General features: G+C 42.1%; 1 protein-coding gene across 12 annotated transcripts in view; it reads left to right on the forward strand.

The window, feature by feature from the left end:
* Nucleotides 1-27,063, forward strand: part of Mast4 (microtubule associated serine/threonine kinase family member 4) — a 579,791-nt gene that overhangs the window by 441,701 nt on the left and 111,027 nt on the right. For all 12 annotated transcript variants that reach the window (XM_041663594.1, XM_041663599.1, XM_041663595.1 and 9 more), the window contains one exon: nucleotides 24,537-24,625. In XM_041663594.1, coding sequence (XP_041519528.1) covers nucleotides 24,537-24,625 — 89 coding nt within the window. The remainder of the gene's footprint in view (nucleotides 1-24,536; nucleotides 24,626-27,063) is intronic.

The raw sequence follows: 27,063 nt of genomic DNA on the forward strand, positions 1-27,063 counted from the left end.
AAATTCTGTGGCAAAGTAATGAGGGTTACTTGCTGAGTTTTGTTGATGATGCTAATGGGGTTTTTGCTAATTAGTTAGATTTTTTTTTTTTTTTTTTGGAACAGTATTGGATCCAGGCTGGCCAAGGATTCCATGATAACCCAGGCTGGTTTTAAAGTTACACGGTTTCTTCTGCTTCAGGCTTTCAAGTGCAGAGATTATGGACATTAGCCCCCGTGTTTTTATCTTGTTTTCCTACTTTTCTTGACAAGGACAAAAGGTATTTCCTGTTTCCAAGCCTCCGTTGGCTGTATGTTTTCTATGACCTTATGAAGTGACAAGGAGGCAGCTAGCGAATGGTAGGATTTTACAAGGTCGTCCTATTTCCTCATGTGAAACAGGCTGGGGCAGGAAGATGAGTGAGTGCCTGCTCACTCCTGTTGAGCATCACTGGAGTGGCTGGCTGTGTGCTTGAAGGCTGGGTTATATAAAGCTGTGCTAATTAATCCGAGAACAAGATTCATTCATCATTCTTACCCGTTCTGATCCGCTCTGAATTTACCTGCTGCAGGCTTTCATGTGATAAACCGTTGTCATTTACATTAAAACCTAGACATATTTAAGGTTGAAATCTATTAGGATGTTACATGACTTAATGTCAGATGTTAGGCATATTTGAGCACATCTCAAGAACCGTACAACTAAATTCCAAGTCAAGTAACTGTTTGGTTAGATTACATGGGACCTGTCAGTCCATAACACTTGATTGTGTAGACTTGTTTTCTTCTTAAGCTTCGGCTTGAACCAGGTTAGCCACGGCAAGAGTTCCAAGATGGGCATTTGATGGTTATTAGATAGCTGCTGAAAAATGGCACAGTCATCCTTCTGGTTTCTGAGGAGGTAACCATAGCACTGGAGTCTAAAATAGATCATCTGATGACATTTTAGCTAGGAAAATAAACACGTCTTCCTTTCTGTAAAATGTTATTCCAGAGCATTCTCTAGGCAAATCAGAGCTCCAGGGATGATGCTTTCCATAAGACCTGTTTTGTATCAGACGTGAGGGCATGATCGGAAAGCTGTTTGCTTTTCTGTTGCAGTGATTAAACGCTCAGACCAAAAACAGTGGGGAGGAAAGGGCTTACACTTTGAGGTCGCAATCCATCATTGAGGGCAGGGAGTCACGCAGAACCCCTGGAGAAGTATTGCCTCCTAGCTCACTTACTGGTTCTGGCCTAGCTAGTTTCCTTATAAAGCCCAGGGCCACCTGCCCAAAGGTGGTGCCACCCACAGTGGGCTCCCGTCAGGTCAGAAAGTTTGTCACAGATATGAGCATGGGTCATCCTGATAGAGGGCGCTCTTCAGATGTGCTTCCCTCAGCCCACGTGACTCTAGGCTGTGTCAAGTTGACACTTCTCCCTCTGTTATGAAGCTTTGTTTCAAAGGAAGTTAAGTCTGAAGCCTGACATGGTGTGAGCATGGTGCTTACCGCCTTCTAAATGTTTTATATCCCACTGTTTCCCTGTCTTCCATATTTATGTCACTCTTCCTAACAATGTTTCATTTTATAAAGTCTTAGGTATCTCAAAAACTATATTTTTATTTAGAATGCTAGTTCAATAGAGCATTGTGCTAAAGAGGCCTGGGTCATGGGTGTTGGTCCTGTGTCAATCAACTGTGACAATGAAAAGAAATTTCCCTCCTTTCTATAGCTTCAGGGATTGTTTCAGAACTTGCTGATAATGGGTGGTGTCTTTTTTCAAAGTTTGAATGGTGCTGCAGAGCTCATTAGCTGTGCTGGGAACAGCAATTGGTGTCAGCCGGCTGTAGTGGCGCCAGGTGAGGTCTGTGCCTTCGCCCGTGCGAAGGAGGGCACTCTAAGGACTTCTGTGGGGGGTGGTTTACGGGAGCTAAGCATGCGTTTCTACAACAGAACTATGTCATACAAGTTCCTGGTGGGTAGTAACCATCCCTTTGCATATAACCACAGCCTGTGTCCTCCACAGACAGACACTGTCAGCATCCTAGCCACTCCAGCACGAGACACCAGGAGTTTCCCAGAGTTTGTGACATCTCTTGTCACTTCTTTAATCTGATTTATTGCCCTTCGAAATTTTAATAAGGATATTTTGTAGGTTCTTTCTGGGGACTGGGGGCTCCTATCGTCCATGCATTGAACTTGAAGAAAGTTGGAAAGAGCGGCTTGGCCTCATTTACATAACGGATAACGAATACTTGACATTTACAGTGGTATGTTCTATTTGCGCTGAAATAAATGCGTTGGTGTTTAGAAATAGTATGCCAGGTTTCCCTTGCTATCACATGGAAAGTAGAAGGTTTTTTTGTTGGCTTGCTTGCTTTTCTTGCATCCAAAATGAAACACTGAAAACTGCTTACCGGGATTGATTCCTCAGCTATATGGGAACGGGTACAGCCCCATTCAGCCTGATGCCGGTGTTGGGCTAGCTGAGAAAAGCAAGAGTCACCTCCCTTCTCTGCACCTTACAGTCAGTCCCACCTGTCAGTTTCCTAAGCCAGGAGGTTCCTGTTGGGTTTGTTGTTTGCTGCGGTTCGCGGTCTGGCTGCTTTCCTCAGAGAACAGATTTGTGTGGCTCTTCCAGGTGAGGAACTGGATCTCCGGTGTCCCCTGTTGCACCGAACATGTGGAAATGAGTCAGTGGAAAATTCACTTACTCATCCTGACCTACTTCTGTCTCCAGCGCTGAAGGTGTGCCTGTTGGGCAGAAGCAGTCTGTCTCCCCTCCAAGACCTCATGCTCCGTGCTGGGGTGAACACGTTAGCCTATAGGTTGTTTTTAGGAGATGTATGGTTGTCTATGTTCTGTAAATACTGCTATACCTATAATCCATTTAAAAATGAGCCCCTGGGAGTCAGGAGAGTCTGACTTTGGATGATTCTCAGCACAGCTGCTGCTTCCTAAGGAAAAGTCTGTGACTTCTAGAAGAAAATTACAAAACGGGAGCTTTGCCCACTTTAAGCAGGGTGTGATAAGGAAGGTCAGTCAAAGCCTGTTATATCAAACACTATCATCTCTATGGTCAGAAAACAAAACCCTCTCCCCACCCTTATTTTTGTTTGCTTAATTCTTCAAAACTTCTAAGTGTTCAGTTAAGCCACGCCTTGCCTAAGGTGCTGCTCCAGCAATGAAAGGGTGCTCCCCAACAGGGACCTACAGTCTCTCCCGGGAGAGCAAAGATGAGACTCTCCAGCAAGACTGTCTTGAAATGCCATTTTGAGTTTGCAGGAGATCAGAAGACTCCACAGCAAGGCCAACACGAACGGGTTCCTGCTTGCCTAGCTTTGTTTTGGTTCTTCTTTTTTTTTTTTAACCATCAAAGTTCTGTCCATCTCAATCAGAGAGTTTAGTCCATGTGATCACGTGTGTTGACCTGGGAACAGTGATCTGCCTTCTTTGAGAAGAATGGGGTTTGAGTCCAGAAAAACGAAAATGATGGGTGTTACACATTTCAGACAGGAACACACAGCCATGCTCAGAATGACTCCAGATAGCTAGCTGCTCGGATTGACATTAGTTTATGCCATGTGTAACATTACGCAAACAGCGGCATATTAGTAGTAATAGTTCCCTTAGCATCCATATAATGAGTAAATATTTTTGCCCTGGACTGACTGTCTTTACAAAGACTTTCAGCTTAAGGATGAGTAGTCTTGCTAGAAGGAAATATAAGGTAGTGAATGAAAGCCCTACTTGAGGAGTGGAATACTATTCTTTTGAAACACCATCTCACTCTTGGCAGCTAACTGTGAACAACTCAATGCCAACAGCAAGAAGAAGCAGCCCCTGCTGACTTGATAGTGCTGTTTAAAAGATGGCAGCCACCAATATTAAAGTGACAGAGTGGAATTTCAGTATCAGCTGACTAAGCTAGCCTTGTAAGCCTCCTTTATTGGGATCCCAATTTCTTTGTGTTCATCTCAACCCCCCCCCCTCCCCAGATTGGTAAAGATACTTCTCCTTTTGAAGGAGACTATAAATTCAAACTCAGGGTCAGGGTGAGCCACCTCCAAATAGACAGTACATGGCAACACAGACATGGTTTATGGTTTTGAAAAGGTTCTGTGCTTTCTGACCAAAAGATGGAGGCTTCTGGTCAAAGTGAGAAGCGCAGGGGTCGCCTGTAGTGAGGCAGGGTTGTGCTGTGGAGCAATGTGGAGCGGAAGCCTGTGAATTTTCCTAGGATGATCTAGTTTTTTGCAACAAAAAGAAACAGATTAACTTGTAGTCTGCCGTGGGAAGACGGCCTTTGATAAAATAAATTGATTTCAGAGAAAAGCAACCAGTTTGTTATCCCAGAGTGCTGTGTTGTTAGTTCATATCTGCACTCCAGGTCCATATGGAGATGCGTATATGTTCTCCAATGACATTTCCCTGGAAGTATACAGCCCTGCTCATCTATTTGGTTTCCATTGAGGGAGACTCTTGAGAGCAGCCTTCCCTTCAGAGCAGATCACGTTTCAAGCAAGAGATTCGAATATAAGCCAGTTGGCCAGTGACTTAAGTATGAAATGCCTTATCTGGCTTTGTACAATCTCCTCAATGGAAAGAACCCTCCTAAATAGGCTTAGGTCTTTTGTTGTGGTGGCCTCAGAAGCCACACCTAGAGACTTCAGAGCTGTTCCTTAGATTTTATGCAGATGTGGGTGCCGAAAGCCAGCATGTCACTTCCGGGCCTTGAACTCCCAACAGGACTCAAGCACATGCCCCCTGTCACCACAGAAGCATGGCCTTTCAGCAGCTCTTGGAAAGGGCACAGGCGGGAAGTGGAAGGGGCCCATGCCAAGGACACTGCATGGGGCCCATGCCAAGGACAATGCAGGCGTTGGGGTGGGAGGAAGTCGCAGGGCCAGGATTCCAATGCCTCAAGGTTTTGCCATTCGCTCTTTGATGCTAGATTCCTAATTTGTAGCATTTGCCATGAGATCTAGAGCCCTGAGTTCTGCAGCAAGATCTGGTGGCCTTCTGAAATGCCAGCTGCAGTGGGGACAGACGACCCAGTCCACATTACAGCCCCAGGCCTGGGAGCTTTGTCTTTCTTTACCATGGGAGACGGAGAGTTTAGTTACATCCCATATTGGAACTTCGACAATGTTCATTTTCTGTAAATTGAATGTGAGACACTTTTTATTCTAGTGCAGTATGGTAATCACGACCCAAATAGAAATTCAGTAATTAAGGCTCCAAACGGATGAATATATTTAACAATAAAACTGGGAAAAGATGAAGTCTATAGAGTTCTTCATTTTCTAGCAGGTTAACTGGAGCGCTGGAGAGATTCCATAGGAAGTGTGGACATTTTTAGCGGACAATGCTTTCATTGTGGTGGCCCTCATGGAAGCTAGGGGTTAATTTGTAAAGCACAAACAACAGTCCATTGGAAGGTCTATTGGCTCTGAGTGAACCCTAAAAATCACCCACATTCAAACTCTGTCACCCAGCTTTTTTAATTTTATTTTTGTGCGGTAGCTGTTGTCTCTTTTGGATTTAGGGTTCTTTTGTTTCTAATTTTGAATAATGGAGACATTTTTTTTTTCCTTTGGGCTTCATTCTCTCTGGTGTCCAGCTTGCCAGTCTGGCTATATCTCTCCATAGATCATTAATAACTTCTTCCCATCTCTCTAGCTATGCAGAGCCCCTAATAGACTATAACTAAAGGGTACAAGCAGTTCCCTCCAGGAACACACCGTAGGCTCCGTTCCCTGTGCTCTTTAGGTCTTCAAATTTTAGATCAAGTCCTCCAGGAGGATCGGCCTTGTCTGATAAAATGACAGGTATGGGCAGTTTTCTTGGGCCAGGCAGTTAATTCTCTGATATTTCCAGTAGCTGTTGAGTAAGTTAGGGCTGACTCTTCTCAGCCAGAGGGGGATTGAGACATTTTTATTTCTGTAACTACTTGATGTAGCCCTTATGGTGTGGTCAGATGAGGTGAACCCCAGAATTGAGACCTGCTCAAAGACTCATGCTGTCATTTGTAGCCGAAGCCTTCATGCAGTGATGTCGCCTGTCTAACCTGGGACACAGTGCTCCATGGTGACGGCCACGGGCCGGATCAGCGATAACTGGCACTTTCAAAATGAGGGTGACTCCTGTTCTTAGTCTGTGCCCTGCTCTACTCTCTCGAAATCACACTCATGACCACAGGGCCTGTCATCTTCCGCTTCCTGGGGCTCAGCGTCAGAAAGTCTTGATCACTCATACAGTCAACTGCACAGGCAGGTCTCAGGGCCTCTCCCTTTCCCTGCCAAAGCCTAAGAAAGCTGATCCTATCTTGGCTTGGGCTGTTCTGCCCGCTGCCCTTCCTGCAGTTGTAGCTCTGTGAGTTTGCTCTCTCCTTAGGGAAGGACCTGGGGCTTCGTCTCTGGGCTGCCTCCCAACTGCTGTGTCTCCTCCTGCAATTGAAACCCTCTGAGGCTCTTCCAAGGCCTAGGAACCTGGACATAAAGCACAAAGTCTTCTTGGAACATGAGAAGGAAAAACTCCTCTCATTCTCCTCTAGGTACAGATTACCACAACGAATAGCTTAATAAATGAGCCAGCTAAAGAACACATTGCTGTCCGCCTCTATCTCTCTCCCTTTCTTTGTAGGAATGACAGCTAGTAATCGTCAAAGTCATGTGGTTCTTCCATTATTAGCCACACATTTTCCAGATTAAGAGGTTAGACTAATCATAAAACTTTCTGACAGCCAAAGCATATGTGTACCTCCCTTCTCCCCCCACCCCCCCCCCATGCTGGTACCACTGAGAAGTCATGGCTATTGTTATTATTTGTGAACATCTCCTTGGCAGTGATTTTTCTCTGAATCCTGCGTGCTTTAAGCATGCACGAGGTCATGCTTTGTATCTCCATTTTCAGCAGTGTTTTCCTGAGTGTTGATTTATACCCTTGTTGTAGCTTCTTTTCACAATATTTAGACTCATTTTTTTCTACAGATCCTTTGCTTTATGTCATCTTAGAAAAAAAGGTTAAAAATAAAAAGGATATGTATATGAAAGGAGGTAGGTGGGAAGCTGGCTTGCCAAGAAACAAAACCTGGAGGGTAACCATCATTTCCAGGGAGAGAGCTGAGTGTTCTAGAGAGAAGCGGACATGGGCTCAGCCTCTCGGATTCCTCGGGACCCAGTCCAGGCACCTCTGCCTGGTCTTCTGGAACTAGAGTCTGTTTCCCGTACAAAGCCTTTGGTGGCCAGACTAACCAAACCACCGTGCGCCACGCTAAAGGAGAGTCATAGGCCTCCCTCCATTCCTGGACCTGCCCATTACAAAACAGCACATAGAGATTCGAGAAGCAGCTGGCCTCATTTCTGTCCCAGCCGGTTAGCCCTTCCTCCTAGATGAGGTAAGCACGTGTCATTGTTTTCTGAGATATAGTTGTATCTCAGGAGAGGGAGGGGTCAGGAATCAAAGTTGTTTCTCTGAGAGGAAGTTTTAACAGTTGAAAAATGACTCACTTGTGAAGTAAGGCTGTAACCTCATGGGCCAGAATGATTGCAGGTGAGAGTTAGTTTTTACAATTATTAATTCACAAACGTTAACTTTTGGTTCTACTGCGGTTTAATAGAATCACAGAGTTTTAAAAGTTACTTTACAGAAAGATTATATATTGTGTTTAACATATTTAAGACAAATCTTCCTGGGAACCTCTGCAGCAACCCCACCTTTTTCATTTTTCAGTGTTAAAATTTTTTCTCTTAAGCCAGGCCTTAACCCCAGCATTCTATGAGTTCAAGGCCACTCTGGTATACAGAGCAGGTTCAAGGACAGGCTCCAAAGCAACACAGAGAAACCCTGTCTTGAACTCTCACCCCCACAAAAAGCTCTTTGTTAAGCACCCTTTCTTTCTGTATTACTTCCAAAAGTGTTTTACCCTAAAACAGGAACACAGTTTAGCCTATTTGCACCTGTATAGTGAAATCTCTCTCTACTTTAGATGACTTTATGTGACTTATTTTCTTTTGTCTTTGATCATTTTTTTTTAAACAGTGGCTACCTAGTGTCTATGAAAACTGGGGCCGGGCAGTGGTGGCGCACGCCTTTAATCCCAGCACTCGGGAGGCAGAGGTAGGCGGATCTCTGTTAGTTCGAGGCCAGCTTGGTCTACAAGAGCTAGTTCCAGGACAGGAACCAAAAAGGCTACAGAGAAACCCTGTCTCGAAAATCAAAAAAAAAAAAAAAAAAAAAAAGAAAAAGAAAAAAAAGAAAGAAAACTGGGGTAGACCAATTTTTGTTTTATTCATCTATTTTTTTCCCTACCTATTACACAAAGTCTCCTAACCAAACAATAGAGCCCTTTTCAAATGCAGGGAAATGTCTCCCTTCCCAGATTTCCGGATTGCACACTCAGGAGCTGGTCTCTCAGATCCTGGCTGCAGCCTTCCTCAGCCTGGGGCATGACACCCTTCAAAACACTGGTCGGGGATTTTTGGTGAGGTAACAAAAGCTACACGCATGGCTGAAAAACAAGTTGAGCTGAAACAACAGCGCTAGGTTGGTAGCTGCGTCACAGAGGTGGACGGGAGTCGTGATGCCTTCCCTGCCTTACAAGGCTGCTGTTGGTCTGTGGAAAGGTCAGGGTTGCCTATTGCTTGCTACTCATCCCCTTCCCTGCATTTAAAAGTTGCTAATTTTTTCCCCTTTTCAGTATTGCTAAAGATTGAACCCAGGTCCTTGCCCATTCCAAGGTGAGGGTCCTATTACTGATCTATGTCCCCTAACTCCTTATTGTGCCTGTATAATTCATTTTTTAGTAAAATTAAGATTTTGTTACTTGTTTCTACTAGGGTTGAATGTATGGCCACATGCTTGCTAGGCCAACACCCAACCTTTGACTGCATAATCAACCTTCTGTTTGACTTTCATTTTGAGGCAGTATCTCACTAGATTGCCCAGGCTGACCCTGAACTTAGCTCAGTCAGGCCTTGAAACTTTCATGGTATAGTAGAGTAACTGAGATTATAGGCCTGGGCCATCAGGCCCGACTAAGAAACCACGTCGTGTTATTTGATACATAGAGTATCACATGGTTGTTGTATTGTTCATGAGGCAGACTTACACTTACTGTGCTCTTTTGCTCCATACTGTAAGAGACAAGTCTTTTACTCCGTAGTAATACACGAGACTGGCCGAAACAAAACAGTTTGGAATATACAGTTCTGCAGAAAAGGACACAGGCATAAAGAAAAAGCAAAACTGGCCGATGTGGCATTTTTATTGCAGGATTGATTGAGTCAGTGGTCTTTAAAGTCCCCGATAGTGAGAAAGTCCAGCATTTTCCCCCATAGGATAGTATTTCCTAGAATGACAGCCTTTGCACTACTGGGTCATGATCCAAGTCTTTCTGATCCTTGGGCTGGAGCTCGCCTCCCTTTCCTTGGGCTCAGTCACGGAGCAGACTGACAGTCACTTCCCAACTCTCTGAGTTGTGACACAGGCGAGCTCCAACTGCCAGCAGGTGAGAGGGGCCTAAAGTCACCTGCTTATCTGCCGCTTTGATGCATTCCAAGCACACCTCATACTGAAAGGAGACCGTAACAACTTACTGCTTTCCTTCCCATTTCATTTTCCCTGTTCATAAATAGGGGCTCTGAGGAGAGCTGGCACTCAGTGTCACTGTTTCTTAAGACCAGGCCTGTGTAGAGAGACCCTCAATTTAAGAACCCAGAAAATGCTTTTTCTTACATGAATATGCCCTACAATTTTATGATTATACTGTGAATGGAACTACGGTGTTACCACAAAGCCCAAGGAATGGCTTACTTGGTAGATCTCGGCAGGTTTCATTTTCTAGATGGCCTTAGCATCTTGTTTTCATATGTGTTTTGATCTTCCAGTCGGATTTAAGGTTGATTTAGAAAAATAATGGGCAAAAATTGGCAGGGGCAGATTTTACATTCATTTTCTTCATAGTCTCAAGGGCTTGTTCTCATTATGTTGGGGAATTGTAATTCCAGACTTGGCATCCTGGCGTGCAGTTTAATCTCACTTCAGTGGGTTATTCAAGACCCCTTTCTTTATGAAAAGCGTACATGGTAGGACACCCCCATTCTACACCATTGACTTTCAGCTTAGCCTGTTTCCATGGCGAGGCCAGGATTCCATAACCATAAACAGGAATCCAGGGACACAATGGACAGGAACTCCTGAGTCACTGCAGGGAGTACAGAGTGAGTTTAGGCTGGATGTCTGCTGAGCACAGGGAAGAGGCAGAATCAGTCTGCTGTTCTGGAGCTCAAGGTACTTATAAGGACCAAATTCAAGAGTAGGGATGGATGAGGTCAGCTCATTACACACAAGGCTGGGCCTCAGAGAACAGGTAGCCATGCCTGTAAGAGGCAAGCCAGAGATGAGCTTTTCCCTAGAAACCCAAGCACATTGTTTCATGTGAATTCCTCCCAAACTTTATCTGAATCACAGAATGTTTTTATACAGATCCCTCACATATGTGTTCTCTAAGAGTAGCAGCAAGAAAGGGGAAGATAAGCAATGGGAGACATTATATCTTATATGTATGTACGTATGTATGTATGAATGATGGGTGTGTGTGTGTGTGTGTGTGTGTGTATGTGTATGTACATGATTTGAGACAAGCTGAAGTTCACAGTTTCCCGTGCCTCTGCCTCCAAGTATTAAGATTGGAGGTGTGTGTCACCATTCCCAGCAGGAGTGCCATTTTGGAAGACTATACAAGGAAAGGATAGAGAATTTGGGTAAGGTTTTAGGAGTTGTAAAGACAGTGCATAGATGGATACTTTGTGTAGTTAGGCACATTCTACTCATTTGTAACCCCAATATCAAGAGGTAAAGGCAGAAGGATCTTTAGTTTATGCCCAGCCTAGGGTACATAGCAAGGCCCTATATCAAAAAGGCGAGGGGTTATAAATCACACACCGAATTTCTATGCACTCTTACATCTTCTGGAAATGAAGATGTGAACAAGCCATCCTAGAAAGAGTTAGATCCAGAAGTCTAGATTCGGTAAGTCCCTCAGAAACAGCGGGACAAGGAGTCTGACACACGGACTGACACACGTGTGTCAACACAGTTCTTTCCCTGGTTGTGTCCAGACCTGCTGGTTTGGGCAGGGGCGAAGATGATCCATGTGTTGAGTCTACCTGTGGATCTGTGAAAATACACTGTGGAAGAATGAGTAGCCAACAGTGTGCAGGCCTATTGTGTGTCTATCATGGGTATGAAAGCGTGTAACCTGGGAAAACAAGCTCTGTCCCTGCTTGGTGTCATTGGAGTATCTGTCCCCTGCATCAGGCTTACTACCTCTCAGAAAGTATAAGCTAATGTGATATTTGGTAGCTTGATCCATCCCCTGCGTAACCTTCAGGCTATAGGCTCAAGATTGGTTGTGTTGATGCTCCCTGGGTTCATGGTTACTAAGAACATGTCCCAGCAGAATGCTGGCATATTCGATTGTAAGAGCAAACATCATTGGTATTAACCAAGTATTCCTTGAACTTTAGGCACAACCAGCAGAGACGGTTCAAAACAGAGACTCAAGAGATAAGTCTGCCCCACTTAGCTGCCCAGTCACCCACTTTCTACCTGTGGGATAGCGGACAGGTTTTGGACTTTCTCAGTTCTTCAGTTTTCATATTTATAAAATTATGAATTGAAATAAGTCCAATTCATAGAATGCTCTGAAAAATTAAATCTTTGGAGTATAATGGACACTTGGTCAGTGTAAAATTTTTATTACTTCTCTTGCTGCTCATCTGGGGGGAGAGGGGCTCTGTGGACTTTCTGAAGGTTGTTTGGAGCGTATGGTACCGGAAAAAGATGTTAGGTGCCTTGAATGGGTGCAGGCTTTGGGTGAAGATGGGCTGATACTCATGGTTTCGACAGTTGGTCTGAACCATGAATGCTGACTGCTGGTCTCCCTTCCTTCCGACAGTTGGAAGTCTTCGGCCAGTGTGTGCGTGGGTGGATTCTCTACACTACTACTGAACTTTTTGTTTGTCTGGGTTTTTGTGCAGCCTCTTTGTACTTACACTCTTTCTCTAGCCAGGCTAATATTTACATTCACTAAAGCATTGCTGCCCCGGAATTGGCCTCTTTAGTTCTTGTGTAACTCATTGTTTGGATTCAAAAAGGTAATTCTGTGGGCCAAGGTATACTTCTTGTTCCAAGATCCTTGAAGGAAAAACCTGAATGTAAAATTCAAAGTAGGAAAGCATAGATATATGAGAAAATATGTACAAGAGAGAAAGGCCAAATGTTTGTTTGTTTCTTGGTGTGTGTGTGTGTGTGTGTGTGTGTGTGTGTGTGTGTGTTGAGATAGGCTCACTAAGTAGTCCAGGCTGGCATCGCTTATATATACCTTATTTTTATAGCTAATATTCACAAGACACTTGATATAATTTCTTTACATATTTTTATTTAGTTTAGTTTCTGTATTAGCTGGTACTATATCTTTCTCCATCCTCCTCCTTCTCTTCTTTCCTTTTCTTTTCTCCTCCTCCTCCTTTGAGATAGAATATTATCCTGTAGCCCAGGCTGACCTCAGACCAACAGTAATCTTGCCTCAGCCTTTGTAAGTGACCCTACCCAGCAGACAGTTGATAACCCTATCACCATTCTGCAGATCAATAGGGGTATGAGGTTTTAATGGACTTGGAAGTATGTGCTGCTTGTAACCCTTGTTTTGTGAATCTCTTCTTCTAAGAACTCCATTATGCTAAAAAATAGAGCTGTCTTGGGCCCCTGTGAAAACAGAATTATACATTTACATGTAAAGTCATTAAAAGGCCCCGGTTATAGGAGCCACGTGGCTTCTTTCTTTGACTATGGTTGGCACGAATGGGTCGTACTATCTTCATAGATCACTGGTCCTCTTTCAGACCCCAGCTTCTTTTTATCAGGCTTGCAGTTGATAGCCTGGAGGAGCATCCATCACCCAGATTGCATAAGAAGCAGTTTGCAGCCCAGGATCTTCTGCTATCTCACCAGCCCTCCTGTCTTCAGCAACAGAACGGATTTTGCCAATTCCTTCTTGGCAAAAGAAAAGAATGACCTACAAAACATCATTGGATTCAAATGAGGAAAAGAAAAGACATCTGTCAAGTTAATTAAGAGAAAACATTACCTTGACCCCTTGTTTTTATTGTGTGTGTTTGTTTTCTGTGCTCTCACCAAGGTGAGCTATTCTTCTCCCCTTAGGGTGCCCCTTCCCTTTCACATTGCAAACAAATAGGAAGGGACCAAGTGCAAAAGCGTGGGGCAAGCACACAACTCATTTTACTGCCCATTTGGCAGTTCTCCTGTTGCTTCTCCATTTAGGAAACACTTTCTTTTACTTCTGCCCATTATCACAGCTTTGACATCCATGTCATTAACAGAATGTCATTTTGCAAAATACCGAATTAGGAGCAGCCAGCAACAAACCATACTGAGCAGAAGAGACTGGCATCCTGCCACATGACTTTGCCTTGCAGAAAGAACCAAGTGGAGCTCGGATAGGGCCCTTGCGTGTTTGTGCTTGTGTTCCAATGGCAGCAGCAATAGGATCAGGGACAGTTCACTGGTGGGCAGAGCACTATGCCAGACTGCTATAGAAAAACAAAATGCCTTTGAGCTGGAAGGTGCTAAACCTCCAGGCTGTTCATTCCGGGTTGAAGTAAACTTCTGCTGAGTGTCATGCAAAAGCCATTTCACGATCCCTTCAGTGGGCCAGTCCTGGAAACCACAGAGAATGGTTTCTTTTTGGTTGTTCATCTTAAGTATAATAATGTGTAATAATTGAGTATCTCTAGTGACAGTATTTGTTTATAGGACAGGCATTGAACCTAAGGCCTCGCACATCCTGGTCGTACACTCGCTTCTGAGCTATAGTCTCAGCCTAAAGTTTCCATTTGAAGAAAGGTAGAATGGATAAATCAGTATTATGCTATTTCATCTGTGATACACACAGATATGAATTACATTTATTATTTATGAATATATGAATTATATGTGTATATGAAATATATTTATTTGAATAGAAACTATATATATTTTAAAATATAATATATTTTTATATTATAAAATTTGAGTATGAGAACACCTTCCAAAGTAGCTCTCTAATGCTAATGGACATTTCTTAAAACCAGTATAAGTAAAGCCAGGAGTGGTAGTGCATGCCTTTAGTACCAACACTGGTGAATCTCTGAGTTCCAGGCTAGCCTGGTCTATAGAACAAGTTCCAGGACAGCCAGGGCTACACAGAGAAACCTTGTCTCAAAGAAACAAAAACATAGATGACATACAGCAGGAGAAAATTAATAAAGGAAGATTGGGACACTAGATTTAAACTATTGGATTTTTTTTTTACACCCACTACTTTCAAAATTTTGATTTTCAAATATTTATTTCTTATCATGTCTATTTTACTAATTGGGATAATTACTGCCACTAAACTGACTAGAGTCATTTTTATATTCAGATTTGAATTGGCATTTCTGCTACTTAGGAAAAGAAACATTAAATTGGGAGACTGATATTCCCATATTGTGTAAAAACATGGAGTTAAAAACAAAAAAGCAACTAGGCATGGTGCCTCTACCTGGAATCCCAGTACTTGGCAGGTTGAGGTAGGAGGATCGGGAGTTTGAGGCCAGCCCTTCCCTGCAACACACACAGGCTGGGAAGGGTTGAGAAGGGGTAATTAATGGCTCCTCTCGTTTTCCTCAGTTCCCCAGTGTGTCCATCCATAGAGTTGTCTTTGGCACCTGACATAGCTACCAAAAGCCTGGGTGTTTGTACCCTAGCAGTTTAATCCTGACCTTTCCTCCAGCTGGAAAACAGGCTGCTCTAGGTCCGCCTCTTCCTCCGCTCTTACTCCTTGTCACTTTGTTGGCCCCAAGGCCAATAGGCCTAGCCAGGTGATAGCATCTCTCTATCTTGGCAGAACCTTTGGAGTCTGGAATGAGCCCTAGCAACCTCTGGGCAACAGTCAGACCTCTGAGCAGTTTCCCAAGACGAGCCCTCCAGCTCTTAGACTAGAGATAATAATTATCTGCCTTTGTAGTCCCCTCTTCCCACCCTCCACCCAACACTCCTCATTTGATGTCTTTCATCTTTACATTACATCATTACCTTAATCCAACAGGCTTGTCAATCATTGACTCGCCTAGCTTTTAAAGAACCCATGTAGGTAGATGCTCACCCTGGAGATATGAGTCCTCCCCCTGGAGAGGGTTTGCAGCCTAGGTAGGCACCTCTTATGATTCCTGTAACTAAATGAACCACACTAAAAATCTGAAGGGTGTTGAAATATTGCACTTACCCTCTGCCTTAATCTGCAGACTCCATCGTAATGCTTCTCAGAGTGATGGGTGTTCCGGTAAGAAGCCTCCAGGTTTTTCTTAGCTGCCTGCGCAGCCTGGCTCCATCCAGTAGGAATGTACTACATTAATTATCACATTAGACCAGTTGAGTCTTATAAATTCGACTAGTACTTCCAGTTAAATTACAAACTTCTTAAAGCAGGAATGGTATTTAGCTACTCCCTCAAAATACCTTATAGCCAGGCGTGGTAGCTCATGTTTTTAAGAAGCAGACATCTGCCCAGGAGGCAGAGTCAGGCAGATGTCTACGAGTTTTAGGCCAGCTTGGACTAAATGGCAAGTTCCAGGCCAGCCAAGGCTACATAGTGACACCCTATATTAAACAACAAAATAAAAAAAAATAGTTAGTGTACCTTTGGCTGAGGTGTAACTAAGCGAAAGAGACTACATGTTAACCGTGTACCAGGCCTGGATCTGGTCCTCAGAGCTGTTCCCAGCCCACATTGTTACTATGTCTCTATTTAAATAATTTTTATTTTCTCTATTTTCATAGATAATCAAAGGGATTCGGTATTTTAAAGAATATGATCTTTCTCCACAGGGCATTGTTTCTCAAGTTTGAACACCATGTTGAATTCCAGATTCTAATGTTGAATGAAGACAGGGTCCCAGAGAGATACTATGTTTACCATGTTGTAAGTGTCGGCTACCGTCAATCACATGGTAATAATGTGACCCCATAGCTCATCATATCAGCCATATCACAGTAGCTGTTCTGGCCTGTCTATCTTTGAAAGGTCTATAAAATGGAGAGTAATTTAGAAGTCTTAAACTTTTATAAATTTTCACTTTTATTATTATTATTAGAGGGTTCATAACATGGGGCACATGTGGAATTCAGGGAACAGTTTATGAAACTGGTCCTCTCTGTTGACCTTTATGTGGGTTCCAGGGTGTAAGGCTTGCATTGTTAGGCAGCCAGTGTCTTTACCCACCGAGCCATCTCATTGTTCCTAGATGATGTAAAGTTTAAAAAATCCATTAAGAGATGATGAATGAAATCTGTTAATGATTGGATAACTTGCAGTGTATAATATACTGTTTGCTACAAAGGATGCTGGTGTTTGTTATGAAAATAGTTCAAGAGCTGACTCGTGCTTCATCTCATACTTTAGATTGCTGCGCAGGCCTGTTTATGCCTCTTTTCCATGTTCTGCCCGAGAACACATGTAGTAAGTGAGACAGTCATATGCGTGAGGCTTTAGAGCGGGTTCTCCTTTTCTTCCTCTCAGAATTTAATGCATAGGAAAGACATATTCCTTAGATACTTGTTTCGTTGGGTAGTTGCCTTCCTAATATCTGTATGTTCATCTCTCTGTGTTTTCCTCTGTGAAGACTGAAAATCAGGCTCAACCTCAGGATGGGCGCTTATCTTCTTGGTATTTCCAAGAAGTACTGAATATGGTCACACATATATACATATATATACACATATATATGCACATAAATATTTATTTATACATATATGTGTATATATAATTTTTCCTGTTACTTTCCTCAGAACATTTGAAAGCTTAAACACACAGACTTTCTTGTAGCTGTTGGATTCTGTTTATACTTGTTGTTTATAAACAAAGACAGTGCGAGCCACTATTCATTCCTAGTGTGATTCGTGCCTTTAGGAAGAATGTCTCATAATGGAGAAGCTTATCTCATGAATCAACCTGGTCAGTAGAGACATCTCCTTGTAACTTATTCATGGTCATTGTGCAAATACAAAATGGCCAAAAGCCTTGGGTTGGTCCAATCACAGCGTACACACTGACTATCACTCAGCATCCTGGAGGCAGGGGCTAATATTATTTAGTGCACTCATTGAATCTGGGGCCATCTTGCTCAGTTTTTTAAAAAAGATTTATCTGTTTATCTTATATGAATGAATACTCTGTCTGCATGTGTGCCTGCATGCCAGAAGAGGGCATCAGATCGCATTACAGATGGTTGTGAGCTACCATGTGATCCAGGAATTCAATTCAAGACCTCCAGAAAAGCAGCCAGTGCTCTTAACCTCTGAGCCATCTCTCCAGCCCCATCTTGCTCAGTTTCAAAAAGGGAAATGTTATATTTCAAACCAGGCTCATGAGACGTAGAGTGCCTCTAGGAGGCACGTTGGCCTTGCTTCCTGCCTGCCTGCCCTGCTTCTGCCTTCAGCTTAGCATCCAGAATGATTTTCTCTTGCTTTTGCAGAAGTCACGTGTAGTGATTAAATGGAGGATTTAACCTTTGAGATTTACTGCTTTCATTGTTTATTATTTTATTGTTTTTAAATGTAGTTTTTATTTAGTCTTAGATTATTTTGTACATGAATAAAGTGTATTTCAATAAAAAAAAACTAAAGTCAGACTATGGTTAGAAACTTTAACAGGTTCCATTTCTCTGACTGAATTCAGACTCCCTATACTGTGGTCTGCAGTCCGGGCCTGGGCCTCGTCGTCCTTCTACTGCCCAGCTATCTCAGCTACTCTGCCGCTCATCCCCTTCTTGGCACACTGACATGCTTCTGTTCCTGGAACCCACTTACCCCAGGGCCTTTGCTTACTCTGAGTGCTTATTCTCTCACTTCCTCGTTTTACCAAATACCACCTTTCCTGAACATCTATTTAAAATCATGACTTCTCATACCTGTAATCCAAGCTCCAGTTTCTGAATTATCTCCATCATCATTCCACATGTGATGAATGTTGCTGTATATCATGTGAGGTATTTACTTCACTCCAGAAGGAAGCCATGGCTTTGTTCAAAACAGTGTCTGTCTTAATATATCTCCGCATTGAGCAAATAGTTTATTGAATGAATTAACAAAAGTCTAAGAAGACTTGATTTAATGAGCCGTAGGGAAGACCTCAGCAGGTATATCATTTTGTAATGAATGGCAAACATGTAGGGCAGAGGGAGAGATCATGAAGGCTTACTTTCTGCGTCCTTCAGACAGGAATTGTGCTTAACTCAGGCAGCTATGCAGTGTGACTTGGCGCTATTGAATTAAAATGTTGGCGATGATGCCCAGAAAAGGGATTGTTTGATCCACAGGAGAAAGACAGAGTTATTTATGAGAAATGTCAACAGGAAGAAGGTAGAGATAGGGACTTGGGGTGGGAGGAACAATTCCAGGATGTAGGGAAAAGTGTCCAAAGACTTAAGGAACATTGGCTTGGTTTTGCACAATATTTTTCCTTCAGATACATTCTTAAGAATTTCGAAATCATATTTTCAGTCGCACAGAGCCCTTCATATTCAGTGTTGCAAGGAGAAGAAAGAAATGTCCACGATCTATAATTTTAGTGCACTTAAGAGTTCTAAAATTTTCTTCAAATGGATAATCTCAAAAAATAAATGAATTAGACCCATATTTATGTTGCCATGGTTAAAGCTCAAAATTACAATGTTGAGTAGAAAAAAAGTTGTTACAAAATATATAGTGCATATTGCATGCTAAAGCTATAGCTTATCCCAAAGTTAAAAACATGGCTGTCAGATGAAGTGAACATATTCAAAGATTTTATTTAACTTACTAATTAATTAGAAGAATAGGTACATACTCAGACACATACAAATGATTTTTTTTAAATGGACATATGTGGACGTGCATCCAGAAATTATGAAATGAACTTACTGTAGATGTGAAGCCGCTTTCTGCCTTATAGGACTTTGAACGTCTGAGGTCATCTTTCTATGGAGGGGGTCAGTTGAACTTCAAGCAGACAGACTCAGGGACAGGAACAATTGCATCACTCCCAGATCATGGCAGCTTTAACTGCAATGCATTTTACTATTACGTGGTCAATAGGAAGTCTGAGATGTGTAGGTCTTTAGAGGAACCCATTCATTCCCTTTGTGTCCAATTCCGAATCGTATCGGTGTTTTCCTCCTGATATATGAAAGCAACAGTAAAAATGTAAAATTATAACATAACTCTGCTAATGAAATACATATACATATATATGTACATGTAAATATATATTATATATATGTGTATATATATACACACACATTCACATACACATGCTGCAGTATTAGTAATGAATGGAAGCTAGAGATGTACTTTGTAGGGTACTGACCTATTAAGCAGGAAGCCCTAGGTTTAACTCCCAGAAACACATATACCAGCTCTCAGCACATCATATTTGGGAGATAGAAAGAAGGTCAGAAATTTGAGGTCAGCTTGGGGACATGAGTCCAAAGATATTTAGGGAGCAAAAAATTCTCTTTTTAAAAAAGATTTGTAACAGATACAGCAAATGATATAATTATTCATCTTAAAGTGGTTTGAACTATTGGATTCTTTTCTCTCTTTTAAAACATTTCTTGGACCCGGAAACTAATTTCTTACTATTTTTCTCATGTGGACAAACCCCTTGACTTTGAAGATATGGAGGCTGAAGCATCTCTTGTGTATATAACAGCATTAATCGGGCAGTTCATTAGACCGTTTTTGCCGGTCTCCACCCCTTCAGTCCTCTGTGTTTAAAGAATATTCACATGGTCAGATTCAACGTGGTGCGAGGAAATAGCTACCAGATGTTCTGAAGAGTGCAGCTTTGGTCTCTAATTGGTCTCCCGTGCAAATTTATCCGACTCTTCATCAAGGTATAGCAATAAGCTGGAGCCAGCTTCTCTGCTCTCTTCTTGGTGGTCAGTGACAGGTTGTACTCAGTGTTGACTGTTCCAATCAGCTCCCGATGAAAAATTCCAGCCAGTGGGGGTTTGTCTGCTGGGTTGTCTTACCATGGTCAGACATGTTAAGAACTCGTGTCTCACGGTAAATGTAAATTAAAATTGAGCTGAATTTTAGCTACTTGGAATCATAGGAAAACATCATGGCCTGCTGGACTTTCAGAGACCTGGCAGGTGATGGGTAATAGGTTCTCCCACCAGGAGACAAGTGGCTCATCCAGGTGCCAGACATTCACCGAGCCCCCAAGCCTTTCTGAAAGAAACCTGAGCTTATAGATAATTTAGACAGAAATGGGGTGTGGGTCTCTGGACCAGAATTGCCTTCCATCAGCCTGATAACCAGATGTCTCAGTCCTCACCGAGTCTGATCCGACTTAGATATGAAACCTGCGTACGTTTTCTTTGTCATCCAAACAAATGGAAGGCCTGCTAGCAGTTATGACTATGCAGAAAAGCGTTGGGAACTGTCTTGGGGACGGCAGGGAACTTAAGAGCAGGAGTGGTACCCTGTTCAAGCTTCATGTCATATAACAGCGCAGAAATACTGCAGCCAGTCACAATACTCCATTGTATTTATTGGCTTCACATCACTCCAAAGTTTGCCCTCAATTGCTATCCAAAAGAATGACAGCCTTTCTTATACTCAGGATTCTCTTTTGCTTGTGTCCCCCCACCCCCCACCCAGTCTTCAGTGCCTGGCCGGCCCAGCTCACTCAAAATATCATTGTCATTTTTCCATCATTTTGTTCCTCCCAGATCTGCAGGGTGCACTTTCTGTGCCGTGTGTGTGTGTGTGTGTGTGTGTGTGTGTGAGAGAGAGAGAGAGAGGGAGGGAGGGAGAGAGAGAGAGAGAGAGAGAGAGAGAGAGAGACTGACTCTTCTTTCTGAACTTCATCCTTGTCCCTGTTGTCCCTGGGTGGATGTTTTCAGGGAGGAACCAGAGGATGACCAATAGAATGCTAACTGTGGATGATCAGCCCCTGTCCTAATCCAGTTTATCTTTGCCTTTGTCTCAAGTTGTATGCAGCTGTCTTCTTGCTAAATTCTGGCTTTATAAGGAAGGGATAATAGTATGCTATTGTGTGGCTTAAACAAGGACAGTCACCTCCTGAACTCTGTCAGGTAAACATAGCCAACTGTGTGCTGGAAGAGTAAGTTTTCTTTCGGGTTGATTCCACTGGAGACTGCAGTGGAGGTGCTTTGGAGGGGTGGACACTGCTTAGACTATGAGATAGGAGCCTGGCTAGGATGGGAAGAGGACTTTATCTTAAGGAGCCAGGAAGAATGCATTTCAGGGTGGAGCAGATACAGCATGAGTGTGTAAGTCTCTCCAGTTTCTTTTTCGACCTGTGCACCTGAGGATCCAAAGTAGAGAAAACACTTGACAATTCCAGTTCTGGAGTTGGGATGAATTATGAGAGATTTATGAGGAAGAGAAGTGGTATTACTGTTAGACTTGGTTGGATGTCCCTGTTTTTCCCATGGGTAACTCCCTGGGGAGAAGTGAGAGGAACTCAATCTCTCTGATGAAAGAGAAGGAGCCGTGCTCGTGTGTGTGTGTGCATATGTGTGTGCATATGTGTGTGTGTGTGTGTGTGTGTGTGTGTGCGTGTGTGTGTGCAGGAGAGGTGGCAACCACAAACACACATGTGTTCCAGGTATTTCACGATTCAATGTACAGTAAAATGCCCCTTCAGCTTTAAGAATCTCAGCAATAAAGTCATTGTGAAGTCAAAATCCTATGTCCTAAATATAGAGGTGTGTCTTGTGTACTCGTGGGACTCTGTTGTGACCTGTATTTCCTCACTCTGGTTACCACACTGAAGCAGCTTGTGTTTAACGGCTTCCTCTTGGATTGTTGAGAGAGTTCAGAAAGTTCCCAGGGAGTGACAATTTTGATAATACCTCCAGCTCCCTATGGAAGGTATCAAAGGCTATGGACACTTAAATTCCACCATGTGCGATGAGATAGGCCTCTTGTTATTTCAGTGAAACCCACTTTCAGGATTTACATACAGGTTTTTTTTCAAGAGCATTTAAATCATCCTTTTAGTGCTTGCTAATAGACTTTAAATAACTGATGTAATTGCACGAGTTTTTTATTTTACTTTCCCATTATTTTGCTTTCTGTAACAGTAATATACAGGTCAGTCTATATTGATTTTAGGAAAACTCATTTGTAAACTTTTTTTTGACAAAATAACCCTTCCTAATTTTAGCTTTAGGGCATTCACATAAGTATGTGACATTATTATTATTAATTAATTAATATCAACATTCATAAGTAAGATATTTACTAGGTTACTGTTCATGTTGACACACATTTCTCATTCATTTTATTTACATATAGGAACACTAATAATTAAATATGCCAAGAGAGTATTTATATATTACATAGATTAAATATTAAATGTAAAAATGAAAATGCCTATTTTTGTAGTAACTAGTCTGATTTTTACTTTCTTTTCTCGCTGAAATCTCCAGGTTATGAGTTTATCATTTCTGATTTCTCTGATAAACACTGACAGACTGGTACATTTTATGGTCCCTTCCTGAAGTGAAAAGAGACATTAATTTGAATTAACACCACATGTATTCTGCAGTATCTTTTAAAAACAAACTGACTTAATGATTATAAATTTAATAGCTTGAGAATACAGTTCTTGATAGATGAGTTGATAATATCACAGTCTACCTTCCTAATTAACTATCAGGGGTCTATCATTATTCAGCAGCTTCTTTAAGGCTAAGTAAACATGATGTTAATTAAACTCACAGATAGTGCTAGGGGATGTTGATTGCTGTGACAGGACAAGGAAACCATGCGGTCTGACCTTAAATGCTAAGCATGGGAATGCTGACGGTGGCAACAGGCAGCAGACATCAAGTAAACCAGCTCCCCAGCCAGTGTTACCTAGAGAAAGTGGTACAGGTTTGAAATGTGTTCTTGGAAGATTAGGAATAACCCTTTGAAATGGTCTATTTTATTTTTCTGTTGTTGAGGATTTGAACCTAGGGTTCTCTTACATGATAGACAAGCACCCGTTTACTGAACTATTTCGCAATCGTTTTATAGCTTTTTTAAATTCGAGAAAGAGTCTCACTACATTGCACATATCCGTCTTGAACTTGCTGGGGACTCCAGGTCAATCTTATATGTGATACTTCGGTTTTAGTCTTCTGCATAGCTGGAATGTCACCAGCATCATCCCCAGACCTGGTTGAAGATACTTTATATGAACCCAGAAATGTCCAATCCTCCATCTCATCTAGAGACTTTCAGAAAGATGGCTTCACGGGGGCCTCATGTGAATCAAGACTCTGCTAATTACAGTCAAATCTTAAGAAGGGGAAGGTGGTGCCTGTGTAGCCTCAGAATGCCCTGAACACTCTTTGGTGAAGTCAGGGAGGTGTCTCTTTGGATCCATTACCCTTTCTGGATACTGCACTGGTCAAGGAGAATAAAAGGGCTAATATATATTGAAGGAAGGCAAAGAAATCAAGAAAATATCCACTTCACTGTCACCGGGTATTGGTTTTGCTATCATCTTTTTTGTTTTGTTTTGATTTTGAGACAGGGTTTCTCTATGTAACAGTCCTGGCTGTCCTGGAACTCACTTGGTAGACCAGGCTGGCCTCGAACTCACTGAGATCTTCCTGCCTCTGCCTCCCAGGTGCTGGGATTAAAGGCGTGCGCCACCACCACTCAACTGTGCATTTTTTTTTTTTTGATGCTCGTGCATGTTACTTTGCTATCTAACTCTTCATCTGATAACTCCTTACTGGTAGAAATGGGAAAAGTGGGTGCCTTGTATCCATGTATGTTAATCCATTGGCTGGATGTTCAGGTTCCAGCCAATAGCTAAGTGTGCTAATGAGAAGATGCTATCCTTGCTGTTTTAAGACACTGGAGTCTGTGTTTCTGTTTTCGACCATGTACCTTAACAAGGACTCTGAAATGTAGTATAACAGGTGAAAAATGAATGAGTGCTGAGCTGCATCTATCACAGGCATCGACTGCTTTATTGACAAAAGGCACGAATATGAAAGTTGTCTAAGTAATTAGATTTTTAATTAGTGCATCATTGTAAGATTAATGTCATCCGCTTCGTCGCATATGATTTCCTATTAGAAATTTCATGTCAGCAAAGATGCTACCTGTGGTTTGCTAATCTGAATCCTTAATTTGTCACTTGCGTGTATGACATGGACCATATTCACAGATGCAGACATGAGCCGAGAGAAGACGTTTGATTATGGCACTGTTGTGATAAGGAATATTGATGGTGCTATGCTGTATGAATATGTTATAAATGTTGAACCTATTATGGTCTTTCATATTCAGGGAATAGGTTTCAACCACATGTTAGTGAGCACACGGTAACTCTCTGTGCTGTTAGCAACAGCATGAGGGAGTCCTGGAGAGTGCCCATCCTCGTCTGTGTCAGCTTTGAACTTGAACGGATGTTATTGGTGTTTTTCTTCACCTGGTTTTTCTTTCCTTTTGACAGTTGCCGAACAAGCAACCGGAAAAGTTTGATAGGCAATGGCCAGTCACCAGCCTTGCCTAGACCACACTCGCCTCTCTCTGCTCATGCAGGTAACAGAGGACTCTGTCTGGAGTCTTGTTTCTTTTATCTTTTTAAAACAATCCTGTTTTAAACAATCCCTAGGTTTTACTGTTGTTTTACTACTAAGTTGTTCTTTCTGAGATGGCAGATTAAAATTCCGTTGTAGATCAAGCTCTTTGCAATTAAGTTTTCTCTGTTGCTGAAGTTTGTAACACTGTCTGACCTGTGCCTCCATTAGGAACATCTTTAGGGGTTGCAAACATGACAGTATGAGGAAGAGAAGTGCTCAGAAAGATTCAGCCTGGTCCTCCTAAAACTGAGCTTCATTCTTGTATTGAAATAGCTGGTCATTGTCTAGTCCAGTGATTCTCAACCTTCCTAATGCTACGACCCTTTAATACAGTTCTTCATGTTGTGGTGACCCCCAACCAGACAATTATTTTCATTGCCACTTCATAACTGTAATCTTGCTACTGTTAAGAATCATAATGTATATGTCTGATATGCAGAGTATCTGATAGTACGACTCCCACAGGTGTCGCGACCCACCAATTGAGAACCGCTCCTCTAGACCATGAAGAGTCAGGAGAGGCTGGAGGTCTCAAGTCCTTATAGAATTATAAGGAAGGCAGAAGCATATCACTAACACTATTCAGTGGAAACTTCTGCCTATGCTTTTGATTTCAAAACTGTCTAAAGTCTGATTCCGATAGGAAAATCAGAAAGAGTTTTAAGAACCCACTTGACCAAGATGTGGTCAGCGAAGGTAGCAGAGAGATGAAAGAAAGAGCTCTCGGGAGGTAGCTATTATTTGGAATGGCCATGCTTGATATATACTAAAGAAACAGGAAAAGCAGGCACCCTGTGCCCACACATAGTAACTAATTTCTACTTATGCATTTTAAGGTCTAGCAATGGCTCAGTATGCTTGTGAGAAGATACCATTAACTATTAGTTTAATACACCAATCCATTTTTATTAATCTGGAACATGCACTTAATGAGGAAAGAAATTAGTATGCAAGATGAAAAATGAATTCTTGGTGAGGCAGAGAGAGATGGAAAAGCAGGTGAACATTGAGGAGTGGAAAGGCTTTGAGCTTTGCCTGTCTTTTTAGGATATGGAAGATCTGGCTGTAAGAGATATGTCCAGGATGGGTTCCTGAATGAGGTACTAGCCCTGCTTCCATGGCTCCCAGTGGAAATTCTAATCTGATGCCCATGAGACCTCAGATGATCTTGGTTTCAAGACTTGCATGCCTGGCTGTCCAGCAGTTAGTACTTGGCTACAGAGGTCTTTACAGTGCAAAGTTAAGCTTCATCTATGGGTAGACGAAGAGAAGAACAGGCAGATGTTCCTTTAGAATGACATTTTTTCCCCTTAACTATTATCAGAACTAAAAAGTGTCAAAGGGTCTGTGGGCAGTAATGGTGCTTACCATCGAGCCTGATGACCTGGACTTGACCCCTGGAACACACACAGTAGAAGAGATTCAGTTGTCACTATTTGCCCTCTGACCTCCAAAAATGCTTGGTTGCACCCATATGCTGTGCACATGCCTGCACGTACACACTAAGTAAATAAATGAAAAAATTAAAAACAACTTTAAAGGTGACTGAATGAAAAGAAGATTGTTAAAATTCTGATATAGGGGTGCAGAAATGTCTCCTCCAGTGAGAGCTCTGGAGAAGGGGCTCGCACCCAGGGCAGCAGCTCAACTCCAGCGGTGGCGGTGCTCATCATTGCTCAGCATCCCACGCAGCCTAAAGCCTAAGTCAGTTGGGAAATGGATGAATGAACTATGATCCAGTCACACGGAGAAAACAAATGAACTAGCCCCGCACTTGTCTACATGGTTGAAACTCAAATAGAGTATTGGGCAACAGAAGCAAATTGCAAAAGAATATTGCTTAACCATTCAACCATTCCCATCAAATTAATGTGATGCTGTGGGTATTGTTTTGCTTAGGAATACACACACAAATATATACACACATACACATGTATATGAGGTCATGTAATATGTAACTGTTGTATTATGTATATTATATATACTGTATTATGCGTACTATATATACACATATATGTAAGTTTATAGTGACAGATAAGAGAAATAAATTATATATTTTATTTGAAAACGTTTTTTATACAATAATTATGATTTCCCTTCTCTCGTCTCCTCCCAGATCCTCCCCTCTCTTTCAACTCCATACCTAGCTTGCTTTCTCTGTCTCTCTTTAGAAAACGAACAGGTAAATAAAGAAATGAACAAACCAGAATAAACAAATAAAAGGAATGAAAGAAAAAGTATAAGAAGTGCATATACACATGTGTGCACACACATACAAATACAAATCCTGACACCATGGTACACAAGAAAAAGACTAGTAAGATTTAAAAGAAATGACAAAAAAATTCTAAACTACTACTGAGTTTATTTTGTGTTCTACTGCTGTGCGTAGGACCT

The sequence above is a fragment of the Microtus oregoni genome, unplaced genomic scaffold (assembly GCF_018167655.1).
Source record: "Microtus oregoni isolate MIOR12 unplaced genomic scaffold, Mior012 000014F_ref0000157, whole genome shotgun sequence".
NCBI lineage: Eukaryota > Metazoa > Chordata > Mammalia > Rodentia > Cricetidae > Microtus > Microtus oregoni.